The sequence below is a fragment of the Bradysia coprophila genome, chromosome III (genome assembly GCF_014529535.1).
Source record: "Bradysia coprophila strain Holo2 chromosome III, BU_Bcop_v1, whole genome shotgun sequence".
Classification (NCBI taxonomy): Eukaryota; Metazoa; Arthropoda; class Insecta; order Diptera; family Sciaridae; genus Bradysia; species Bradysia coprophila.
This window is the reverse complement of record NC_050736.1, coordinates 5,284,688-5,310,548: the sequence shown is the minus strand read 5'-3', so window position 1 is coordinate 5,310,548 and position 25,861 is coordinate 5,284,688. Positions and strand designations below refer to the sequence as shown.

Below are 25,861 nucleotides of genomic sequence, written 5' to 3'. Positions count from 1 at the left end.
AAGCTTTCCTTCAACATAAGTATTGAAATCCATGTCTTGTAGCTGTATTTGAAAATGATTGGAAGAGAAAATTCTGACCTTACTTAACTTAAATCTGAAGTTCAGATAACTGAGTTATCATAACTCTCGTCAGATTTCTATTTTCATGGAAAACTTTTGCAGACATACCTGAAATCTGACCTGATTTACCTGAACTTTTACTGATTTTCAAATTTAGGATAAATTCGGGTTAGTTTAGATACAAAAGCTGAAATTCAACTGAAATGCAAGTTCTGAATCAAGGGGTACCAGACCTGTTCCGAAACTTAGGTAATTAACGACCAATTTTTTTGTCGGCACAATCGTTATTTTCCTTTCATTTTGCCAATATTTCCATCAAATTGGTGCCAATTCTTGGCTTTATATTGGTTTATATTGGAAAAAGGAAAATTATATTGGTAAACCGGGAAAATATTATATCTCGAGTATAATTTCACATTATGTAACTACATGCAAACTTATTTTCCTCGTACATTACTATACCAGGGAAGTAATTTGATATTTCGTATACAGATGAGTACATCTATCTACGGTTACTTTACGAGCGATGTGAAAACTTTTCCATAGGGGAGGAATAGTATTTTACATGACTAGCGATAAAAAGATGAAAAGTAGATTTTTCGTGTGAATTTTGTTAGCCGAGGTCAATAAACACACGAAAACGAGACTTTTCACTTTTTATACCGAGTTATGTAATGGATTTTACATGCTAAGGGCGTCGAAAGAAGTGCTTGAAACATGAAAAGTACGGTTTTCGACGCATGTAGCATGTAAAGGTCATGTAAAGTAAAAATCAGTTTCTTTTGAGGTACACGTTTGGGAATAGAAACATAGTTGCTTGAGCGATTACTTGTGTTTTTCCCGCATTCAATTGTGACTTTTGATTTCTGTCAACGCACTTCAAGCAAAAGTGTTTTGATTGACAGGTGAAAAATAGAGTAGTTTTTGTAGAGAGTCGTCATTTAATATTTTATGAGGTGAGTCTGGTGCGATTAGCAGCAGCGCAGAATTTTAGAATTCCAAACAAATTTTAATTTGAATGAACGGCTCAGTAGCCGTATTCCTATTTCTAACAGTGTAGTTAAATATACACTGTCCTGTGTCAGTACTTTATTTGGGGTAGCACTCATGCTTGAAGCAAGGCTGTAAACTTTGGGGAGGTCAAGCAGATACAGACACGCGGGTGACACACTACACTTGCTGATAACATGGTGGATTTCATGCAAAAATTCACCTACTGTGATGATTGTCATTGCCGTGATGATGTTGGGATTTTTTTTTGTATGTAAAATGATCAGACGTGGTGTTTCCGCGCATCTAATAAAATAGCGGTATGCGTTACAAAATTTGGAGCATCAAAGTCTTAATGTTGAATAACATGAAATTTTTATTTAATATATTTTGTGTGTATTTTTACTATATAAACAAATATTAGACAAAAATGGAAATAAAATTAAATAAAAAATTACAACTAATGTTCCTACAGTAAACGTAAACGTTATTTTTATATAAAAGCAAAAAGGAGCGTGTGTAAATTGGTTGTTAATTTGCATGATTTTTTAGTAAACGAATTTTGGACATTTTTGTTTAGAAATTTCTTTTCTTATAATTTAAGAAAATCTTACTAAAAAATAGCTTTTCCTCTTTTTCCATTTTCCTTACATATGAGAGATTTGTCATCATTTTTTTTTTCAAAAACCACATCAAGTGGAACGCAATTGGTTTTGTTTTTGTAAAAAATAAAGTTAAAAGTTAAACATCGAAAATTGGTTCTAAACTCTAGATTAGTATTAAATAAACATTTTTTAACTAAACATTTCAAATGATTTTGTGATTTTTCGTTTTTTTTAAGATTTTTTAATTTTTATATTTTTTTCGTGCAATTCTCATTCCAAAACAGAATGTACATTAAAACATTCATCAACCAGGTACTCGACAAATAATATTTTCTTTGTGAAATTTTATTTTCGTTTTTTTTTTTGTTTAGAAAATTCGTTTACAAAACTAAAATTGACGAACAAAAAAAATGTTAGTTTGGATTTGCAATTAAATATAAATCGTAATCTTATATTCAATCGAAATGTACGATGTCCGATGGTCTATACAAAAAAGAAGAAGTAGCAAGAAATCCTTTAAAATTCATTGAGCCATCCACCCTCAACAAAATGAAGAAACAAAAAATGGAACAAGACCACAAAAAAAAACTAAAAACAAAAAAAAATCATCGAAATCGAACTCATATCTCAATTGCTATCTTGAATATAGTCAACAGTTTTCTATATAGGACGGCTGTGTCTGTTAAATTAAAAAAAAAGATTTCAGAAGAATCATCTCATTCCTCCCTTAATCTCACTTCTTAATAAAAGATTTAACTTTCTTCACATAACGATTTAAAAATGTTTTCTTCTTATTATCACTGTCCTTCGACGTAGTTGATCCTTGGCGACTGTAGGCGGTTAAATTCGACACTCTGTCATCATCGACTGGACGAGCAGCAGCGACACTAGAATCGGTCTCATTTGACTGTGGAACCGTATTTTGAACGGTAATCGTTTCACAGCTGCACGGCTTTTCCGTTTGCGATGGATTTAATGACGATGCAGAACCGATGCTGGATGTATCAGCTTTATCACCTGTTTCATCGTCTTTGACCAATTCGGTGCTTGGTTCGGTTGTCATTGATAGTGTATCGATTGAACTATCTACACTCTTCGAGTGGCTGTCATAGTTTGAATGAATTTCGTCTCGTTCATCAAGTAAATCTTCTAGGCTGCGTGAACGGCGGTGATTAGTTGATGTTTGATTGATAGAATCGGTTGTATCATAACTGGTGTGAGTGTGACTGTCAGTTGTTGTTAGTGTGTTGGGTGTATCGTCCGAGGCCCCCTCGGTGTTAATGTTATCAATTGTTGTGCATTTGTTATTCGCTGTGTCGAGTAGCCCATCGAGACTTTGGCTTCGCTTGCCAATGGTACTTGGTGGCAATGGCGGTCGATGATGTGTAATACCAGCAGCTGAGCTTCGACGCATGCCACATGGACTGCGTTGAGCTGAACCGGCTAGACCGAACTGATTGGTTGGCATTGCAACAAGTTTATTTTGTGCTTGAATGTGATTGCGACCAGGTGAACCATTTGGCCATTTGCGTGCGGGACTCGATGATTTGCGAAATTTGTTGGGGAAATTAAGATTTTTTTGTGATGTTTGCACCGAGGGGCTATCTAGTCAATCTGAGACACGGCCCGTACCCGATGTTGATCCATTGGCTCCATCTTTGTCTGAATCATTGCTGTGCATTCTTTGGTAGATTAACGGATTCTGACGAACAGTTGTTGATGCTGTGCTTGGTGTACTAGGCGTCGCGTTTCCACGATAATTACAATTTATTAAATTTGCATCACGTTCACCACGCATGAATCTGTAAAATGTTCGGTTCAGGTTTAAGCTGCAAGTTTCGCGGACTTTGATTGTTCTTTTACCTTTCAAGTTTATCCACGCATGCATCCTGATAGTCATGTATCCATCGGACGCCATTAAAATGGCATACGGTTCGCATATCTTCAGGTAACTCTTCGGCTTCTGGCCACTGGAAATTGTCAATAATCGGAATTATATTGCAGTTGCTGGTCAATGCTGCCACAATTTCCTGTAAATCAATTTTCGATTTTTATTATTTTCATGTGGAATGAATTTGCGTATAGTGTCGAAACTCACCCGGTGAACCCAATCCTTTCCTTCGACATCTTCAATACATCGATCCAGTGAGCGAGGTGTTAACACCAAAATGAAATGCTTCGCCTGTCTAATACTTTGTAGTAAATTGTTGTCAAATTTGCCTGCTTCTAAGCGTTCCACGTCAATAAATACTGAGAATCCCCGTAGTTGCAAATGAACCTTTGAGAAGACAAAGACAATTTTTTGTTAGAAAAATATTTTTACAGCTTTCAGTATCCCATTACTCACCTTTAATAAGCTGGCTAATTGTGATCCGTTGCTTCTTCTGTAACTCACAAAAACATCCAATGTTTTGTCCATATTTTCGTCTGACGACAAGGCCAAAGTGGTTTCCAAACTTTTTATCGAATTCAAAATCCTAAACCGATGAATCGAATTTGTGATTCCACACTCCACGATCAGTTGTTCGTCGTTCAAATTTTTCAAAGATTCTTTGTCAACACCTGCATTCAGCATGGAATACGTGTAAATACTGAATTCGGGTCCAATATTTTGCAGGAAATTGTTGAGACAGGCCACATCTTTCGAACTGTAATCGGCCATTTTCTTTAAATTTTCCAGTTCCCTTCTGAACCGGCGCCGCCTGATGCCATTCGAAATACCAATATCTTCTCGTAGATTTTCTTCAGTCAGTTGTAACAGTAAATCACCATCAACACGTGAGTCGTAAAAGTTCTTTATGTATTCGGTGAATCCGATCTGTTTCACCCACTGGCTAACATCTTCTACCGACCACAGTGGAACTTGTTGCGACAATTTGTGTGGCACCTCTTCGCCAATAAGTCTTAAAGCCTGAGCGGCAAATTTCGATGCAATGGCGTTCGGACAACTGGCCACGGTTTTCAGTGGTTCAATAGCGCCAATTTCACGGAATATTTCTGTGTTTCCCTGTTCTTTCTTGATTCCGGCCTCCATGCAGAAGTGAAAAGCTGCCAAGTTACGTGCCTCCTCTCTGTTCGAACTTAATACAGGCACCAAGCGTTGAAGCCAGTGTTTACTTTGACCGTGAGCATGAGCCAAATTCGATTTTGCAAATTCAGATGGATTATGTGACGTAACAAATGGTTCAACAAGATCCAAGGTTCCTGATTTTAGGACTTCTGCTTCAATTTCCTTGTTTGCAACCAAAACAGCGATGGCCAAACAAGCATAGTACTTAATGTTGTCATCATCGTGAAATGCTAGTGGAAACAGCCACATTGGTACCTTCCGATTGATCATATGGATTTGATTCTCGGCACCGCCATACAACGATAAATTAGCTAATGCCATAGCACAATGTCGTAACGTTTCAACATCGTTTTTCCGACATTCGAATAGTACAGCGTCTAGACCGCCTAATCGAATCACATCCGAACAAGTACCTTCACTGTGTTTGAACAGATGCTCTAAGATTCCTGTACCGACCCTTGAATGATCTGTTTTCAGATTTTTTGTACACACACAGGCCACGTTTACAACTTTTTCTAATCCGTTGTCCACAACATGAGATCTATTTTCAGTGGTTAAACATTGCTCCAGCAATCGAGCTGATGAAAATTGTAAATCGCGATCACGAGCCACACAGTTCTTCATTAACAGGTCCAAACCGCCACTGTTCCGCAACGTATTACACAAACTGTAACCCAGTTCGTGACCATAAGTTGGTACTGCCCAAGCTTTGCGTACAACCTCATTGATGCCGTCTAAAACAGTTGGCACCTTTTTCTCGTGCTCCGGCCGTTGCAGGGACTTCATGTTCGTATCCAAATAGTGAGAGTACTTGTTGATGGCATTCTCAACATCTTTGGTATTGCCATTATTGCACAACTGTTCCAAGTCGTCAAAACTGAGCATCTCATCGACTCTGCTGGAACCATTGATTTGTCGGACAGATGAAGACATTGTGCCAGTAATTGTTTTCTCATGCCCTCGTTTGAATTTTTCTTGATTGAATATGCCCGACGAAGTAACCGTTTGCCGTCGTTCTGCTTGTGAAATGGTTCTGTCCTCTGAAGTGAATGTATTGCTTTTTATTTTTGTATGCGCGGCCGACACTTGATTTGATTCTTTTTGTTGGATATCACCGGATGTAAATGACCGTGCCTCCTGTAAAGATAAAATTTGAATTAATTTTGGAAAGAAAGATTTAGTTTTATAAAATAAAGGAAGTTCGCTTTTATTTCAAAATATTTGTGGGAGAGTCAGTCGTGTTCAAAAAATATATAAATTTGCGTCTTGACCATTCTAGAGCAACAAAGCTTTTAAGTTAATTTTATGGCTAGAAAATAGTGATGCCTAATTGAAGATAAAACAACGTAAAAATAACTGTTATCGATTTCAAATCAGCTCTATCAGCTATCAATGAAACTTTTGATGATAAGGAAAATCGATTACAAAATAAGAACAGAAAAATTCTCTATCAGATCTATCGTTGTTTCTCCCATTCATTGATCAATAACCGATACGACGTTCATTTAATGACCTTTTATGATGAGTGAAAATTAAACCTATCAAGATCAAGCGCCAATGGTTCGTGAGAGAAAAGTAGCTTGTTGTGATTGATGAAGCGGCAATTGATTTTGAAGGTCAGTTTAACGTTTGAATTGGGTCTTTGCTTAGATCGTTGCATTAACAAGTTTTATGATTGTAGTCGATTAATCAGTTAGAGTTATCTTAAAAATGATCTTAAAATGATCTTAGTGAACAAAATTCACTTTTTTTTTCCCTTATTTTACCTCGTGTTCAACTTCAATAGGTATTTGTCGTATGGACTTATTCACCAAACTTGTGGGACTAGTTGGACTCATCGGACTCGTTGGACTCAATGGACTCGTTGGACTCAATGGAGTCGATCGGCTCAGTGGACTCAATGGAGTTGACGGAGCTACCGAGCTAGGAGATAATGGTGGCGACAATGGACTTTCTACGATACTAATTAGCGGACTCAGCGGATTGCTCGTTCTACCCGGTTGTGGTGTTGGAGTATTCGGCAGTTCAACCACGGGACTAGGAGTCCGTTGTGGCACAAAGTCGGATTGACCACTGGATCGAAATATTCCTTTTCTCACGGGCCACGGTGCCTTGTTAGACATTTTTGTAACGAAATTTTCTGTTCACCAATTTAATGTTACTTTAGTGGATTAAGTCTTTGACGCAGTATTCAACACAACAGTTCAAAATGAAAATTTACACAGTGTGGGTAAATCGAATGAATTTCATAACAGTTTCCACTGGGACAGTATAATGCCACCGAATTTTCATAATAATTTTCTTTTCCTTTGACCTCGAAAATAAATTTTTGAAAAATAAATTTTTCACGATGAAAATGTGTTCACTGATTAATCCCAAAATAACCACAACTTTCTCAGTTGTCTTAATAAAAATTAATGCGAGTATCAACAGTTCGTTTGACACAAAGGGAGATCTTTTCTTTTAAAATTTTGTTTTTTATCGCGATTCGGTGAACCGTTTCACCACTTTCATTAAACTGAAACTTCAAATTCTATGTGATCGGTGTGTAGTATGCACGATCGCCGATTAGTGGTAAAGAACTTCGGGCGCGCTTAATCTCATTTCAGATTGAATGTTGACCGATACACAACTCATATACACTCATGCTCGGTTACAAATAATACAAAACGACACGACCAAAATAGCTCGAATGTGTACACACAATCATATTACATTATTATCATCGCGCAAAAATTATTTGATGGTGAAAACTTTCGTCATGAGTGGTTTTAAAAATAAATTTCATGTTTTCGACGAACTGTGAATGAGAAGTTTTGCTCATTCGCGTTGAAACCAAATTACATTCTGAACTTGAACTGAAAGCTCACCGATGCGATCGATCTGTATAGGACTCCTAATAATAATTATGGGAAATCCAGAAATCGGAGTTCTAGTGAGGGCAGTAACAGTTCAAATAATTTGTTACTACCCACATTAAGCAGGGAAACAAAAATAAAAAAATTCGGTCGAAAGTCGAAATAATAACGGTAAATGATGGTACGCGATATTGTGTGGGGCCTTACCCCTCGTGTCAAACGTATTGCTACTGCCTAATTAATTAACCTAACGACAGTCTCGTAAACGTGAATTTTTCGTTGATATCGCTTGGTACAATCGATTTGAGGAGTTTCTTTGATTGTATTGTTCACGTTGCCAGCTTATAAATAGGATAGATCTGCTTTGCATCACAGTAAATTCACCTGATCGAAACAAGCTCGTTAACCATTACGAATTTTTATTGTTTTCTCATGAAATGTTGTTTAGAGCCGTCTAAAAATACGCTAGGTATTGTTTATTAAGTTAGCTCTGCTTACATTATACCTCGCTATAAATAATTGGATTTTATTAATTCTAGGAACTCACAGCTAAAAACAGTCCTGTTATTTACGAGCCTTTCAAGTTTGCAATAAAACATCTCTAGATACGTTAATCATTGTCATAACAATGAACACAAAATCGAATGGAAATAAACAATTGCGATGTGAAGTTCCGAAACAGCACGGTTATATAATGAAGTTTTCCCTATTTTCCTTCGACAATGAAACGGTTGTAAACCAGTACAATCTACAATCAACTCACCAGAACTGGTTTTACTCTGTCCAGCCTAATTAAAATCCCGATTGTCCTCTGCAGTAATGTTGTTTGTCGAAAAGTTCCCATGCCAACAAACATTATTCCACTTTTCTTACACTTTCATTTTTATTTCCATCAATCTGTTGGTACAACCAACACATCAGACTATGACTGGTGCAACAAAAGAGTCTCAATCAAAACCAATCACAAATAATCGGGCAATTAAAAGATCAAAAGACACTGAAACTTAAACTTATCGCCATGAAAGACAAACCCTTATTTGAAGAAAAGAGTGTGTCATCCGCCGGTCATACATAAAATGTGGAGCATGCGCTAACTATCCGATTTCCCTATTCAAACGATTTTCATAACGTTATCATAAAACCAATGTGCAAGCTAATAACATTCTAGCTGTGTGTATGAAGTGCTTGTGCGAATATTAAGTACACTTACTGTTTCTGTATGTTACGCACCACACGATACATACGCCGATTGTACATAACCAACTATTGGTGTAACTTGCTGTGTATTATTATGACAAAGAAATATGGTCACCGGAGCTTTTCAGAAATGTTTTATAACAAGGGCATCCTTAGGGAACACCAGATATATGAATATGCCTGACCCTGAACCATTGTAGCTACTGTTTTATCGTAACAGAACTTTTCGCAGGAAATCAGACATATGATTCAGGGATGAATCACAGGAAGTTAGTCAAACACATTTCGAAATAAAAGCGAAGGTTCCACAAATGAGTTAAACAAAAAAAAAATCGTGAACGAGAATGTGAACCTACCTTAATTATAGCCGCATTTTGTTCAGCCGTAACGCCATCCATTTCAATTTTATTCCTAACAGCTGCAGCTGCTTTTGCTTCCTTATAATCTATATCACCAGCTTGAAGTCTTTTCGTTTCGGCTGTATTGGTTGATGCCTTTAGAAAAGCAAAACGCAATTAGCATTGCAGCAAAGTTTTCGCTTGCACATTTAAGTCGAAACTCACCGATTCACTGCTGTATCCATCGGTTATGATTTGATTTCTTGACGCAGATACCGTTCTTGTCTCCTCAAATTTGACCGTATCACCTATCGTTTTAAGTTGATGGCCATTTGACAATACCATTTCGCCGGGACGGTTCGTTGTCAAATCCAAGTGTAATTCTTCGGACGGAGTGTCATCGGGAAATGTAACCAACGGCTCATTATCAGGTCCGTCGACTAGATTTTCGATCGATGATCGTATTCTGCAGAAGAAATTTCATTGTGAAAAGTTAGTTGAAGAAGAGACACAAAATTTTCGGTTAACAAACTTTTCTGTTAGCTGATTCATAGTGGTAGTATTTGATAGTTTGATGTCACCGACGCCTTGCGTACGACCCATTGCTGCTAAAGTGTTTATTTCGGACATGGAATTTTTTATGTCACTTAAATCACGCTTAAGTGCATGAGCTTTCCTTTCAGATGTCGACATTTCGGACGTTGATCGAACGTGATGTAGCCGCTGTGACGTACTAGTTAATGTACTACTGGACGTTGTTGTGCTGCTGTTTACCACCTAAATCGAATTAAAAAAAAGTTATTTTCTATCGAATCGTTTGACTTGTTGAACATTTCAAAACTATGCTCAGTAATGGTCTAGTTAAACATAGACGTACACTACAGAGCTCCTGTGTACATCACTTTATTAATAGTTTATTAAATGAACTTAGAATTTATTTTTAGAATTCCATTTTCAAGATTTTCAATCCGGCCATCTGGCATTATGTTGAAAACATTCAATTTTAGATTAATAAACTAAAGATCGTTCATGGCAGCGTATCATTACTTTCATCCATAATTTAAATATTATTCCAAAACGAAAATCAATCCTGACTCACTTTTCGCTTTTTGTTTGTATTCTTTTTGCAACTCTACTTTCACGGTATTTTGACTGCTGATTGAATTTTTTATCTGCGTCCAATGCAATGAATAAGAGCAACACTGTGCTATACCACAAACGGTTGAATTACTTCAAAACCTCGTGTTCACAGGTAAATGTTAAATTGTAACTAGAAATGTACTTAAAAATAAGTTACGAGAGAAGTTAAAAAAAAAAAAAAAATATTTCGAGTCGTTCGTTTATCGGATTGAAAAGTTCGTTCGTTGTGCGTGTTCGTCTATTGAAAAACTGGCACTGATCTGAGATTCTGTCGCGAATCAAATAACATTGTTTGTTTTGTCACAAGAAAATTCATTTCTTGATAGTATGGTCCGCTGATACTTTGCATTGGTTTATGTTAATTCAGCAGCGAATTTATTGTAAATGGTTCAGGAACGAAAATGAGAGAATTTTCGATTTTTTTTCTCATGATTTCTTTCTTTTCGATCCAGACGACAAAAATAAGCTTTGAAAGGTAATAAGAAACAATAGCCAAACAACAAAAATGAGAATTTTCATTTCAATAGACTGAATGCAAGAATCCATTTTTTTCATTCCTTCGATAGAGTTTTTTTAAGTTTAGAGTTCTTATGGCACTCTGGCTGTAATAGATGCTTTTATAGGAACGGATAAACCTAAAACATCAATTTCGTATTTCAAGGAATCAATTTGTACCGTGACTCGATCCGTGACTGCGAAAATGAGGTGCATATGAATTTCCTACATTTATCGCTACTTCGGACCACACTGTGATCTTTGAATAAGTGAATGAATCATGGATAATTCTAGTGAATCGCGATCAGGCGTAGAAAGTCATTACAATTATCGTGAGCGATGAGGGTATAATATAATGTCAATGATTTATAAATAGAGGCCGGGCTGGCTTCGACAACCCTTTATCAAGCAGAAACTTGTGAATCAGTGGATTCTGATTGACAAAATTTTTGGAAACTTTAATTAAAGTTGTTCATTATCACGAAACACTAGCCAGGAATTTTAACTAGCCAACAATTTTAAATGCGATACGTTTCATCGGTTAATAACATTGCAAATACTGGTGAATGGTACTTCTCGTGACAAATTACGAAACGTCAACAATATGACTCGTATAATAGCCTTCACTTGAATTGCTAAGTCTCTCGTCTCGACACTACGACATGAAACGATTTCACTAAGCAAAGAACATGATGATATGCGCAAAAATTCTTTTAAATTCAATGAACAATAAGTATAAATATCGTGAAGCCTCCAATTCGTGGAATTGTTTAAACAAACAATTCAGAAATACATTTTCGTTATCTAATCACTTCAAAGTTGAAGAAGAAAAGTGTTTGAAAGAAAAAAAAAATTGAAATTCATTCACGCTAAGAAAGTATTAGTTTTATTGCATAATAAAGAAGTGGTCACGTTCAATCGCTCACGATAGTTGATTGATATAAAGTGGAAAAGAATACTTTGTTTTCGCTTCGTCTCTCCGTGAATGGAGAAACATTGGACAATGTGTCGATTTAAAACATTTGAATCTCGGTACAATTATAAAAATAATCCGATTGACTAAACCATGATATCTTAATACATGTATATGTGTATGATCTGTGAAGTAAACACTTGAAGTTCGTTTATGAATGAATTGTATAGTTCGTGTACCACTTATCTGTGTACTAATGACATGCGACACTTCAGTTTGTATGTTTGTATGAAGCTAATTACCGAAAGGATTAATCGTAACGAAAAGATTTATCAAAGAAACCATTATCTAGACCCATATGGGTATATCACTGTATGTGACACGTTTATTCAAATTCAATTATTAAATATATTCATGCATGTGTATAAAACAAGCTAATTCCAAGCTAAATCATTCATTCAACACTCGACCGAAAAAAACAGTAACATGTTTTAAGTATATAAAAAGAACAACAACGCGAGCGGCAAATAAGAAACTACGTCTTTCGAATGTTTGGTTTGATAACGTGAAACGCAGGCGCGTGAATTTCAGTTATTAAGTAATGTCTGTTATCAAATGCCGGCATGTTGGTGTTATAATTTTGCAGAAGTTAAAATACGTCATTGACGCAAATATATGGCATGAATACAATGGTTACGACGTGAAAACAGATGAATTTAGAATTAAGATTTTATGGTTCGGTTCGATTGTGTGAAGCAATTTAGGTTGAACAAAATTGCGAACTGGATTTTCGTGCAAATGCCGAGTTTTATGACGATTTTAATGAAAAAAATATTTAATGAAGAGACAAAGTGGCTATGAAATGCTGGCAGTTTTCGATGTTTTCAAGTAAATGTTATGTGGGCGATAAAAGTGATCAGTGATATTGTCGAATCTGTTATGTGTTCTAAGTATTTTCGACAGATCGCTATAAAATCTTTTACTTCATAAGACTTAACGTACATTTTTCTATTTACGTATAGAAAGGCTTCTTTTTGTTGGAGATGTTGACAACAGAAGACATATTAGATCAATATATAAACATACCTGAGAAGATGATTCTTTGAGACTACTGGTGCTCGAATTCATCACGTTTTGCCTAGAGTTTGTGGTCGCATTAAGAGCTTTTTTCTTTTGAAAATTTTCCAACATTGCTGCCATTTCCGGACTAACATTTGCCGATGTATCAGGAAATTCGGACATCTGAAAAATAATTAGAAAAAAAATTATTCAATTTGTTGGTGGAGGTGGAGACATAAGTTTTTCGATATTTAGTTTAAAGGTTCACAGTGTGTACATCCTTGAATACAATATAATCAATAGATTTTACTTGAAACAGATTTGAATAATAAAAACAAAGATTTGTAGTGCCATAGTTAAAAAAACTGAATCCAAAAAAAGAATAAAAATTTCGTAAAACAAGAAATATCTTAATATTGCTGTAACGATTAATGAGTTTAGATTGTTGAATGATAAAATTTTTATTTGCTTTAATGACGGTTTTAACTGTGAAGTAATTTTTGACCATAAAACAGTTTAAAAAACCGGATATTTTAATTAACAAAAAAAAGTTCACAGGAAAAGAAGAATTTGCAATTTTATCTAATTTATATAAAGCCAAGTTTTTGTCATGTTTGTGCTTTATAGGCAAATACATTTTCTTTTATCTAAAAATATTGTGATGGCTTATTTCTCTAAATAACATTGTGATTAATTATAATGCCATGTTGTTTAATTAGTCTTATGCAAGTTCATTAGCTTTTGAAAAAAAAAACTTTTATTAATCAAATGGAAGCGTATCAGAGTCTGATCAATAAATCTGTACCTTCTCTTAGTAAAAGTATTTTCTACTGCTACGTGCAAATCTTTTACTTCATTTTTTTAAACATGCCTTTACCTTTGATTAGAAAACACAAGTGAACATGATCGCTTAAGTTTGACGTGATTATTATAATAGGGGTGACTCAAAACGATTTACATCAAATAACAGACACGAGAAGAGAAATTGTTTTAAAAAAAAACTAAGCGAAAAGAGATAAGACTTAAGACGCACAGAAAGAAAGAAAATTTTCGGACCTGGACGATTTAAATTGAAAAATGTTTTCACTTGTTCGATTTTCATTTATAAAAAAAAACTTTTTAACCTTGGCGGTCACAACGACTAATCATTGGGTGAATTTGCGCCTAAAAGATTAAGAGCAGCTCAAATCTCCTCTAAGACTCTGTGAACATTTAACCTTTTACAGACGGCAAGCACATGACCAATAATATTATCGGGCTTATTACTTCCATGGAACAAAGTATTTTTAATCTGTTGATTTCAAATCTTGTACTTCAATTTTTTAACATGCATTTTACTGTTTAAAGCACCACTTTGGATAACAGATTGTCGTCTTTATCGATAACAGATGAATAGCCGTATGTGACAGGTTAATGTGTGAGAAACTGATTATGTTTTTCCCTATGTTTAGTTTACCGAGGTTCTTAAAAATATAGCTACCAAAAAACCAAACCTATGCCGAACGAATCTCCGGAACGCAGAAACTCTGGTTTCATTTTCAGTTCACGGGAAAAACAGTTATTTTCATGCCCGAAACAATCATAATCTCGTATCACTGACAATTATTCATTTTAAATTTATATTTGCATTCATTTACATTTTGAAGTATTTCTCAATATGGAAATTCCTCTCTATGTTTTATTTCAAATCTGAATAAATTTTTAATCACGTAAATGTAAACATGTATGTAATGGGTGATTCCGCTTCTATGCACTCAAATTGAACCATTAAAATCTGAAATTTTACGTCGCTGTAGAGGACAAATTTCATTGCATTGTGTAACACAGTTTTAATTGAAAACCGAAAAAATAATGAAAATTCGTCCGTTCTCAATTTACATTGTTTAACAGTAAGTGATAATGCATTATAGTATAGTCAGTTAACGAGTGTGGGAACAGGAGTATTAAAAATATGTCAGACATTTGAACACAGAAGTTAATCTACAGTTAAACGGCTCTCAAACAAATCAAATTTTTATTACTTTCAACATGTACCAATCTGGAAGGGCATTATGTTACGAATTTACCAAGGCCTAAAATCACTAAATTTTTAAAATTTTAAATAGTTGTTAATGACCATGACACCATGTTCTTTAATAGTCATAGGGATACAAACGCAGGGACTGGTATTAAATTCCATTAACATTGGGAATAATCTTTTGATGCACCATGTTATACTCCGTCGATAAAATAAAGTCATTTAATTTGTAGGCGTGAGATTTAACTGTTTTCATTTATCATATTCCTATTGCCAGAAACAAGGTTACAATATCAATATTAGCTCATACTAAGATCTCATAATTCTAAAAATAGAAATGGAGAAAGGTTATTGGTCACGAAATAAATCTTAGATGGTTGAATGGAACAGCTAAATTAACCGTTAGCCGAAGAGTAATATCGGATTGGTAGTTTGTGAAATCAGAGATTGACTTTCTACTCCTTTCAATGAAAATTAACCTATGTCTCGAAGGGTTCATGTAAAAAAGAAATTTTACACTATCCAGTATCCAAGTCAGTCAGTCAATAAAATAAGCCCTGCATCTAATATATGCAGAAACCAGTTTTTCCTTTATAATGAGATCGTATCAGATTGAGCCCGATTCACCGACAAACTCAATAAATTTATCATCTAATTTGCATATTTCATTTATAAACTTAATCATTTTATTACCACTTAATCGAAGAATATCAGAGAATCATTTCGAGAGAAAAAAGATTAAATTACTGTGCTCCAAGTGATTTGAATACTTGAAATTATATCATTAGTTCACTATTTGCATTTTGCTGTTATGTTATGATATCACATATTCTAACAACTTGTTACATAACATCCCGTGTGTATGTTCTTATAAAACTTACATTCATGAGTCATGATAACGAAAGTTCCACTTAAATTTCTACGAACTGAACTAATCAACAATGATGCATCTTGTTTATATACCAAAAATAGTATTCGGTTTCCAAATCACTGTAATTGGTTTGAATGACTCACTTGTGTGCTTTTTTAAATAAAAGAAAAAAAACTTTAATTCGGTCATTTTTGTTTTTGAATGAACTTGTTAACCCATACTTTGTTGTGAAGTTATGAATTCGCTGAAATATTTTCGTTTAATTTTGACGGATTAATTACAGTGACGGTTTTAGATTTCAATCAGATGGGAATGTTATACGTGTTCCGACAATGTGTGAAAATGGAATTCTTCAATTCGATTGTTCGATTTTATAATTTTAAATTCATTAACGTTGTTAATATAGAAAAAAACATTCTTGTTATCGGAGAATAGAAGAATGTGTCATCATCGATACTAAAAAGCGGAACCACATATTATACGTAGCGTACGTCAATATTTTTTATTTGTTCGTGATCACAACAAGAATGGGGAATTTTTTTTTGCAATATTTTTATTGTAAAAATGAGAGTGAATCATCGATCATCAATTTTATATGACTCTATACGCACATTTCGATCCAGGAAATTATTGAAGCGGTACAGCTTTTTTAGTTGAATTAGTTGTAGAAATGACTTTGAATTATTTAACCACTGATCGTCAGCACTAAGTCACTAACTAACAAATTACTTGTTGGTAGTCATTGACCTGTCTGTAAATATAATTCTTTTCGCACTCAATAATCATAGCAATAATTATAATGGTGGTTATCATTTGACACGATCGTCTAACGTGTATTGCGTTGCCTATTGTTTTATTAATTATTATTTAACTGTTGTTATGTCTGACATACATTATATTAATGAGTTATAATTATAATATTAATGAAGATATGATCTGTCTGTTCCACAATTAACAGTTTAAACAAATGAGTAAAGTTTACATAAGACTTATCTTTGATATTTCTTGAGTTCTTCAGTTTACTGTGTGGTAGACTGTTTAATTGTTGCAATAAGGTGGTAACACCGTAGTCGTTGAGGTGAGTTAGTTAATACCATTTCATGGTTTTACTAATCAACGCACGAACGCGGTCTGACAAAACCTCGTTTTATCACAATTTATTATTGTTTCTAAGGCGAGGTGTTTATTTCGTTTTCGTTAAACGTTCAGTATTATTGGAGCATTATTGACACAGACATTCTGAGTAAATATGAAAATCATATTTTGGAATTGTGTTGGAAAAGTGTTTTTATAAACATCACCAATCTGCGGGATATGATAACTTTCTCATTCGAATCGATGGTGAGGCCAATATCTCGCGAGAAACCACTTCCGTCATTTGTCCCATAGTACTGTACTGCACATCCGTGTGAAATAAATTAAACTTTAAGAAATATAAAACATCCTGAAGTTTCTTTCGGCCACCGAAATGGTTTACAGGTCTTAGCACATACCCGATATCAATACAATGAAAACATTAGCTTTTTCTACCCGTACAACACGCACCCACTGCCAATTCTTAGTGTTACTTAAAATATATTTTTATCGTGTTTCAGGGGTGAATTAACATGCTTTTTCGCGAGAAATGTCCATTTATACACACGCCTTTGGTGGTATCTAAATTTGGAAAGGCGGAATGTAGTTTTTTTACAACAGCAATTTACACCCCTATACCAAAACTTGGCGGACAATGTAATTCTCACGAAATGTCCATAAATAGCGTCCGAGCAAGGTTATGGTCGGTTTAATTAGATATTTGATTCGGACGAAAACTTATTTCACGGCTAAGAGCCATGAATTATTGCTGATTATAGCAGGATGTGAAATTTTTATGCGAGGAAATATTTATTGCGAGCGAAATTTGTTTATTTAAAAAATTGATAAATGTAGCTAACACAATAGACAAGCCTAAACGTCCTCAACTGTGCTGTTTTTGAATGGTGTGTTGTGTGGCTATCTACTTACTGATCACCGACTTCTCATAATAATTTTTTTAAAGAGTTTTGTTGGCATTCTAATTGCGTGAAAAGTGTCTCTCATTATAGTTGTTTCGAATACATCGTTAAATTAGTGTAGGCGTATGTAAAATAATGAGATTGTTTTTATTCCGGTTCCGGTGAGGTAAGAACAAAATAATTCAAATTACACTTAACCTTTGTAAATGCAACCGACAACAATAATAATCTATCAACGAATGTGTATCGTAAACAGGAGTAATTTTAATATTTCGAATAATAATAATAACATTACAAAAGTACGACCATGCGTTAAATGTATGGACGATGTAAGAAAATAAAAATTCAAAGACGTAGTAATATTAACAATGCTCAATGTTCATATTCTTGTTCAATATACAAGGTCATGGTAAGAAAAAAATTTGATTAAAAAATATTCAAATTGAAATCGCACTCAATGAAAATTATTCTCCGGCATCTCTTTCATTCGGATGTATATTTTGGGCGATTAAAAACAACAACAATTTTTACCTATTCTTTGCGATGTATTGTCATTTCACCATTCATTTAAGCAACATTGATTATTATGAATATAACAGAAAAAATCGTTTTCCAGAAGCTTCTATTGAACATGTACGGTATTATTCACACCTTTACCATTTTTGAAGTTGATTATTGTTGCGATTTTATATTTCGAAATTTCGTTTCGACAATATTTTCAATTTATTATTATTATTTCATCATAGTTTGAAAATCCACATACACTTCTCGGATGGAAATGTTTGATTTAAATGTTAGCACAATTAAGTTTATTTCCTTGCCATTAACGTGAAACGTGTATAGAATATTCGGCTGTTGTTTTAAAAGCCATAAATTAATAATTCGTTTGGAAAATCATAGTTTTAAAATAGATCTGATATGTGGACGGCTGACGGTAAAATTTCGTAACAAATCAATCGATTCCGATAACCGTACTGATACATATTAAATATCACACAAAGGCATTCAACGAGAGATGTAATACCAAGATTGTATATCCGCATTTATGTTTACAGACACACTAATTAAATAATCCAAAAATAATGTAAAACTTCACTAATCTCACCAAGCAATTATAGTATTACAATCGTTCATCTGACGTTATTTAGCGTAATTTGAAATTATTATTTACAATTTTATGCGGTCGCGTCGTGCTCTTGATTGTGTTGTGCGATGATTACTACAGTCATTGAAAAACTAAATTTATATTCCATTCTCAATATTGTGGCTATATAACACCACGTTGTTCTTCGGTATAGAATCATTTTTTTCTCGTTATATTTACAACTAACATTCTCTGTCAATCGCTACAATACAACACAGAACAAGTATACACGAATGTGTATATAGTTTTGCGTTATAACGAAGTACACTGTTAAATCGTTGTTGGAACGACAGAAAACCATCACACATTGCAGGCACTACCATACTCTTGCAAATAGCCATAATATTAATACAGCCATCATATGAATGTAAAACTAAACGCTGTTTTTAATTAAGCGAATATTTGTCTACTTTATATATCTCTTACCAATATTTTTATACTATTTTCAAAGAGAAATAAAAAATATAAAAAAAAATCTTATCTAACTCGTTAGGAGCAATGGAATAATATTCATGTCAACACAAGTAAAATACTTCGGTATATTGTCGGATTTATGTATTTTTTTGGAACTTTGGATTGTCTAATTAATAAGATTTCTTTGTGTTATAAACATTAGACGAAGTAGCAGCTAGATAAATAGAAAATGGAAGAAAGTCTAGACGTCTCTGGGATCTGAACTGTGAATAATATTTGCAAACAAGAAATTACAACTTTATATCTCAATTTTCTATATCACCATGTATATTAACTGCAAGCTTTTAATAACACTTTTCTTTCGAAGAAAAAGTTACAGTTCAATGTAACGATTAAATCTGTTACTTCTTTTGTTCAATGTATAGTATTGGATGCAACATCTCTGACTCTATTCGTTTAGAAATTTATAAAAGACCACGTTAGCCGGCGATTATGACTTGTTTTTGCTGTCGATAACAATTGGCGATTGCACACCTGTGGTTCAGGTTAAAACATCTCACTATTTGAAAGCACTGCATAGAAAAGTAGAGCCATTGAAAAAGATCTGCTAATAAACACAATCAATGAATGGCACGATCAATGAATGAGAAAAGTAGCAACTTCAATTATACTAGAATAATCCAGAAATTTTGTTCAATTCTCAGCAGCGAAATCTACCAACACTTTCAATGCATAATAAATTTGATGCTTTGGAATTGTGTGGGCAGTTGGTGGATTGTCATTCATATCTCTTGCAATGGGTATTATGTATATATATGTGTGTTTTAAGCTCCAAATGGTACAAAAATTGATGTCTTTAGTTTATGGTTATTAGGCTTTATTGAATTTCTAGACACATTCGAACCGAGTTGTTTTAACGCTTTTCTGTGATGACTCAAGTTTGAATCTTGTTTAGACTTGTCTTTTAATGTTTCGCTTCAAACCAGTTTTATTGCAATGCGAAAAAAAAAGAAATAATTTTTTATTGGGAGATCATTGATTATGTATTTTTGTATCTAGTTGAAGTGTAGGAACAAGTTAAAATGCTAAATCCTAAAATCACGACTCACTCTCTTTGTTTACGAATAATTATTCTAACATTTACCACCTTAGTGATTTTTTCAAAGCTCTGAGGCTTAGTTTGTTGTTTTATTTTGGAAAAAAATGAACATCAGCAAAAAATGAATTAGAATTTTAAGAGACAACAAAGAACAGCGTCTCGAATTATACGATGCGAAGAAATCTAACCAAACCTTGACTCAAGTTCATTTAGCTGAATATAACTTGTATAGTAACTTCGAAGTACTACGAAATTTATCAGAATAAATTCGTCACAAAGGAAATTTTCTTTTTAATTAACTTGCATTTTCAGTTATAAAGTATATTTTCAACCAAATCTTTTCATAAAACGACGTGGCAAATTTTTACTATCAATCGAATTTACTCTCTACTTTTACACTCTGTTGGTGAATCATTAAGAACGTGTAAACTCATACAGTGTGCATACATTCATCATAAACAAAAAGGGATAACACTCTATCGTCATCGATAGAGGCGATAAATACGAGATATAAAATACAAAATAAAAGAAAAAAAAAACATTTAAATTTACTGTATATAAACACCTGTTTACCCACATTTGACGTCAAAAAGTTTATTTTTTATTTGAGGAAAAAAAACTTACAACAATGAATAGTTATTTACTTTCTCGATGGGTAAGTTGAGTTCACATGTATATGCTTTATACGTAGAAGTGTATTATTAGGTGGATTTTCCAAGAAATAAAAATTGCACGAAAATTTCTTTGTAAACCAATATATTTGCATATGTGCTAAATTTTGTGTCAATAAAGTCATTTTTTGGTAAAATTTCTATCTGCAACAGAGCCTATATTAAACCTCGTATCGCAGAAACATCATCTAATACCAACAAAGACGACAAGAATAATCTATGAGCTCTGGCTTATGTTCTTGTTATAAAGCGAAATGTGTTGACAAAAATATTGAAGTAATAGATTTTGTATGAAACACTGGACATAAATAAAGTAATAGATTTAATGACTTGCCGTTTCGAAAAGGTTAGCAAACAACCAACCCCATTGTCTAACTTAGAAAAAGAAAACATTTGTGTACCTGAATTCTCGAATTTAAAAATCGAGATGGTCGATTGTATGAGGCAGGATTCGGTGGGCCGGTAACCACCATTTTCGCGGTTTTTCAATTTACTCTTCAACACTTTGTATTCAGATACAATATATCGGTAAATATCCACTTATATTAGTTTAACGTACGCACACAGCCGCTGTTCAGCCTGTTTATTCATGCAAAATTGTTTTTTTATTTTTATAAGAAAGAGCAAAGAAGTTTGAAATTATTGAAAGAAATAGTTCTTATGGCACGAACTTCATTTGAATGGAAAATAATTTCCGGTAAGTCGGAAGGAGGACGTAGACCGTTTTTTTTAATATTAGCAATGGCTAATGTACAAAGACTCGGTGTAAAACAGAGCTCTTGTTTTTGTTAATTTATCAAACGAAAATAATCTGCAACATCACTTGTATTTCTCCTACATAACTTTCTCAAAACTTCTTTGTTCTTTACGGAAAAACGAATCATCAATCGGTACCCGTAAATGAACTTTCGTTGTAACAATATATGAGTAATGGAAACTCTGGCTGAAACTCTGTCACATCAATCGGTTAAATTTTTATCAAAAAACACACAAAACAAATAAAAAATTGATTTATCATTTATAATTACGCCGATATTATTGCACCAATTTATTAATTCTCGCAGAAAATATTGTCGTGATAACATCGCATTTCGTTGAGATATAATTAAATAATTTTTTATAGCAGACACACAGTTTGGATTATGTACTCGCGGTCCGTAATAATGTTATATCTATCAAACACAACCGTCGTCGATCCTCTCTCTCTCTTATATTTTAGTTTGTTTGCATCGTTTCGCGTACGACTAAAGACTAAACAGAGTCTGTAGTTCACGTTGTTACTAAATTTTTTTTTCTTCAGCTCACTAACTAAAAAACGTGTGATATAGACTGTTGGATTGTATTTTACATATACACACATATCACAAGCCATTCACATAATAAAAATTGTATGAACGAAAAAAATTATACTGAAAAATGTATACCTGAAAATTCGTATAATGGAAATATGTTTGTGGTATGGACGCAATAAATATTCTTGACGCCACATGATCTAATGTAATGATATTTATTAAATAAGCGTGTCTAATTGACTTGATAAAAACAAAAGTTTAGAACATATTTTCGTATCCATGTTGTGTAGTATAACTCTATTACATATTCAACTATCCACCCAGCCTTTACAGTACTTGGTGGTTAAAAATTTCACTGGAGAATGCAAAGTATTTCCGTTTGATTTCGGTGTGTATGCATGTATGAAATCGACGAACACATAAAACCGTTGATTAACACCACACACGCGCACGCATTTCACGATTGTCAAGTTACATTTATGTACGCAACAGTATGATAAATGTGTATGAGCCGAGCTGTGTGTATTTTCTGTGTGTGGGATAAGGTGTGCAATTTTCTTCTTCTTTAAGAATAGGTTTACCTTCTGAATAAAGCGAAAACAAAAATTAAATGCAATTTTATTTATTCATTCCGAATGTACGGGATACCTACACTGAACTCGTGTTGATCGTAATTATTTAATTAATTACGAATCCCCTTTGTTATTGCAGTGTATGATCAGTGAGATCTTAGTATCTCCCTGCCATGTCTCAATCAGAATTTAAAAACTCAGAAGTGCAAAAAAGAATTCATTTCATCTGATTTTTTAGCAACGATCGACGTAAAGTTATTCGCTAGTAAAGCATACCGCCACTCATAGTATTATTTGAATTAAATGGCACAAAACATTATCGAGTGTAATAGAACAAAAATCGTTATTTCAATTAAAATAACTTGAAAATCCTCTAAGATATGTTATCTTCCAGTTAATTAGGTCATTGTGGAAATAATATTACGAAATGGAATAAATTTCATTGGAATGCATGATATATCGTGACGGTTTATATACCTTGTGAAAGGTGCGTTCAAATTGTTCGATGTTTTAGTTATTTTCATAGCAACAAAAAAAAAATCGAAAAACGGACATAACTCTCCACATCTTTGTAAGAGTTATTTCACGTTCTTCTGGGCAATTCTTGGAAAACGGCAGACGCATCGCGATTTTATCATTAAATCTGTTATACTTATTTTGTTGATCGTTAAAAGCTTTTACGTGTTACGGCATGTTTCATTTTCATTTACATTGCCTAATCACGTAAAGCATTGTACTTACGAGGTTCCAAGTTGTTATTTGACAAGTGGGGAATACAGCCCTCCCCTTCGGGTCGGGCTGTAACACCCCACTTATCAAATACACAACTTGGAACCTCGGAAGTAATATACTATTACTTCATTTGTATCAACATTCGCTATATATAATAGAACATTAACCCGAGGTCTTCATTTACTATCGTTAAATTTGCAGTTAAAAGATTGTTAGCCTTTCTGACGAATTATTCATAGAGACTACTTCAGCGAGATTTTGACGGATTTAGAATGTGGGCTAAAATTTTAGCGATACATCGATGGCTCTTAATGAGACAAGGCATGTCACATATCTGGAGAGCTTTAAAGCGTCCTAAGAATTTTTTCGTATAAGCGATTAATTCCTCAATGTAACGTAGAAGAGTCAGTGTTAGGCTTCACAATTTTTTGACATAATGTTACGGGACCAGTGGAAGGCTTGAGCAAAATGTTATATTTGTTACCTTTTTGAATTTCTCACGCCAAAACTACAATAAATACTTTTGTCACACTCTGACCGAAACGAGGTGCAGAAATTCGTCAAGGTGAATGAATGGTTGTTTGAATAGGCATTCTAAACTCAGAACACGAAAATTGGTTCAAAGATGACGGAGCAAACGAAGTGGGTGCTAGCGAACTCGATTCTCCACAATCAGAAATTTCACGACAGGCACTGTAAGTCATTGGCCTTGAGACTAAACGATTTTTTATTTTAAATCTTCTTTTGCATTTTTTTTTTTGTGTAACGACAGGGTCACAAAAATACCGTCACATACTTTATGGACAGGAGAATTATACATAGAGGCTATTTTTGCTAATTATTGTGAGACTATGATGTCTCTTTGTTCCCACATCGAAGAAAACTTTCGACAAGAAACGCTGCAGTCATCCAAGATTGAGGAATACAAAATATCTAAACAATTTATGAAACTGACGCACATATTTTTCTCTAAGATTCTTTGTAAAAAGGAAAATCAATTTCAGTACTCGAAAAATGTTAACATTTAAGTTGAAGAGCAGCAGAGTGAAATCCCACATTTAAAAAGAAATCGTACTTGAACTCCAAACAATTATTCGTTTGAAAGAAACGACTACCGAAGAAATCTATACTGTTTCCACTGTTTATATTACAACTAAAATTAATTTTAAGCAAGAAAAAAAATATCTCCTACTCGTTTCAACATGTTGGTTTGTTGGTTTATCAAAATAAAATTTATTTGGAAACTTACGAAAACATTTCGTTTAAGAAATCCCTCCGATGCCCTTCTATACTTGTATCGTACAGGTGCGGTTTGCATTTTATTGACGATAATAAGGTGCCCAGGTCAGTTAAAAACACTTCTTTTTCGGAAATAAACACAACCGAAAGTGGTATGCTAATTTTTCACTTCTACGAACAATTTTATGGAATATTTTTTTTACTGAATTGTTTACGTTTCACAATAACGTCGTTAAGTTTATGTTTAAAAAAATGTTCAAGTCAAATTAAACAAATGATACTCTCGAGCAATTTCTCGAATTCACAGCATAATTTTAATCAATGATGACATTGGCATGTATAGAAACTTTTATTTACTTCTCATGACCGAAACAAATGAATCAAATATTCAAGCATTTATAGGTGAATAACTTTTGATTTTGACTTGACAAAAAATATTTTGTACAACATAATAATCTTATCACCATAAACGATGATAAACTATGTTTGTGTTGCCTCGCGGTCGATTAATATGGTTAAGATTTTTTTTAATGAAATTTATTTACTGATTGTAATCGGGTTTAGTTCATAAATCATTCAAAAATTCATTAACGATCAACTGGTCGGTTGCATTCATAAACATAATAATTACTCTCGTCGACATAATTTTTTTTTATATTTTCATAATTTATTCGCAATAAATCTCTTTATATGTATCTTTTTTGTCATTGCAATTGTAAAAACTAATTAAAAAAAATAAATTTCGAAAATTAATAACATTGTCACATCAATCACTCATCACAACGATTAGATAAAAATCCAACTGTATGTTCAATGAAAATTTATAATAAAAAAAAACAACATTTTAATCGGTTGACCGACGTTTTATGACTGAATTTATAATAGCATTTCTTATTGATGCCAAGCCATAATGTTTCGGAATAAAAACTCTTCATTGTTCGCAACACACACTACAAGAGCATTGAAAGAAAATTAACAATTTGTGTAAACAACAATTTAAGTTTTCAACTCGAATACTCGAATATATTATACCGATATCGACTGATAGGTTTTTCGTGAAAATTTCTATTGAACTCACATCTGTGATAAGT

At 33.6% G+C, this 25,861-nt stretch overlaps 2 protein-coding genes across 8 annotated transcripts in view; both read right to left on the bottom strand.

Moving 5' to 3' along the window:
• Positions 1-1,400: 1,400 nt before the first annotated feature.
• Positions 1,401-3,383, bottom strand: LOC119079818 (papilin-like). Its single transcript, XM_037187886.1, has one exon. It carries the CDS (start codon positions 3,121-3,123, stop codon positions 2,389-2,391), a length of 735 nt encoding a protein of 244 aa, XP_037043781.1. The 5' UTR covers positions 3,124-3,383; the 3' UTR covers positions 1,401-2,388.
• The window catches only part of LOC119079755 (NAD(+) hydrolase sarm1), a 28,165-nt gene continuing 3,704 nt past the window's right edge, over positions 1,401-25,861 (bottom strand). Inside the window, exons 1-9 of one of the 7 annotated variants that reach the window (XM_037187851.1) lie at positions 24,781-24,944; positions 12,753-12,908; positions 9,651-9,895; positions 9,344-9,584; positions 9,137-9,274; positions 4,003-5,862; positions 3,754-3,933; positions 3,519-3,685; positions 1,401-3,457 (exon numbers count right to left, since the gene is read on the bottom strand). In XM_037187851.1, the coding sequence (XP_037043746.1) occupies positions 3,265-3,457; positions 3,519-3,685; positions 3,754-3,933; positions 4,003-5,862; positions 9,137-9,274; positions 9,344-9,584; positions 9,651-9,895; positions 12,753-12,908; positions 24,781-24,849 (3,249 nt within the window). In that variant the 5' untranslated portion in view covers positions 24,850-24,944 and the 3' untranslated portion in view covers positions 1,401-3,264. Of the gene's footprint in view, positions 3,458-3,518; positions 3,686-3,753; positions 3,934-4,002; positions 5,863-9,136; positions 9,275-9,343; positions 9,585-9,650; positions 9,896-10,217; positions 10,526-12,752; positions 12,909-18,138; positions 18,163-18,258; positions 18,283-21,336; positions 22,184-24,780; positions 24,945-25,861 lie in introns of those variants that run through there. The other 6 variants (XM_037187845.1, XM_037187852.1, XM_037187855.1 and 3 more) reach the window with 6 other exon arrangements.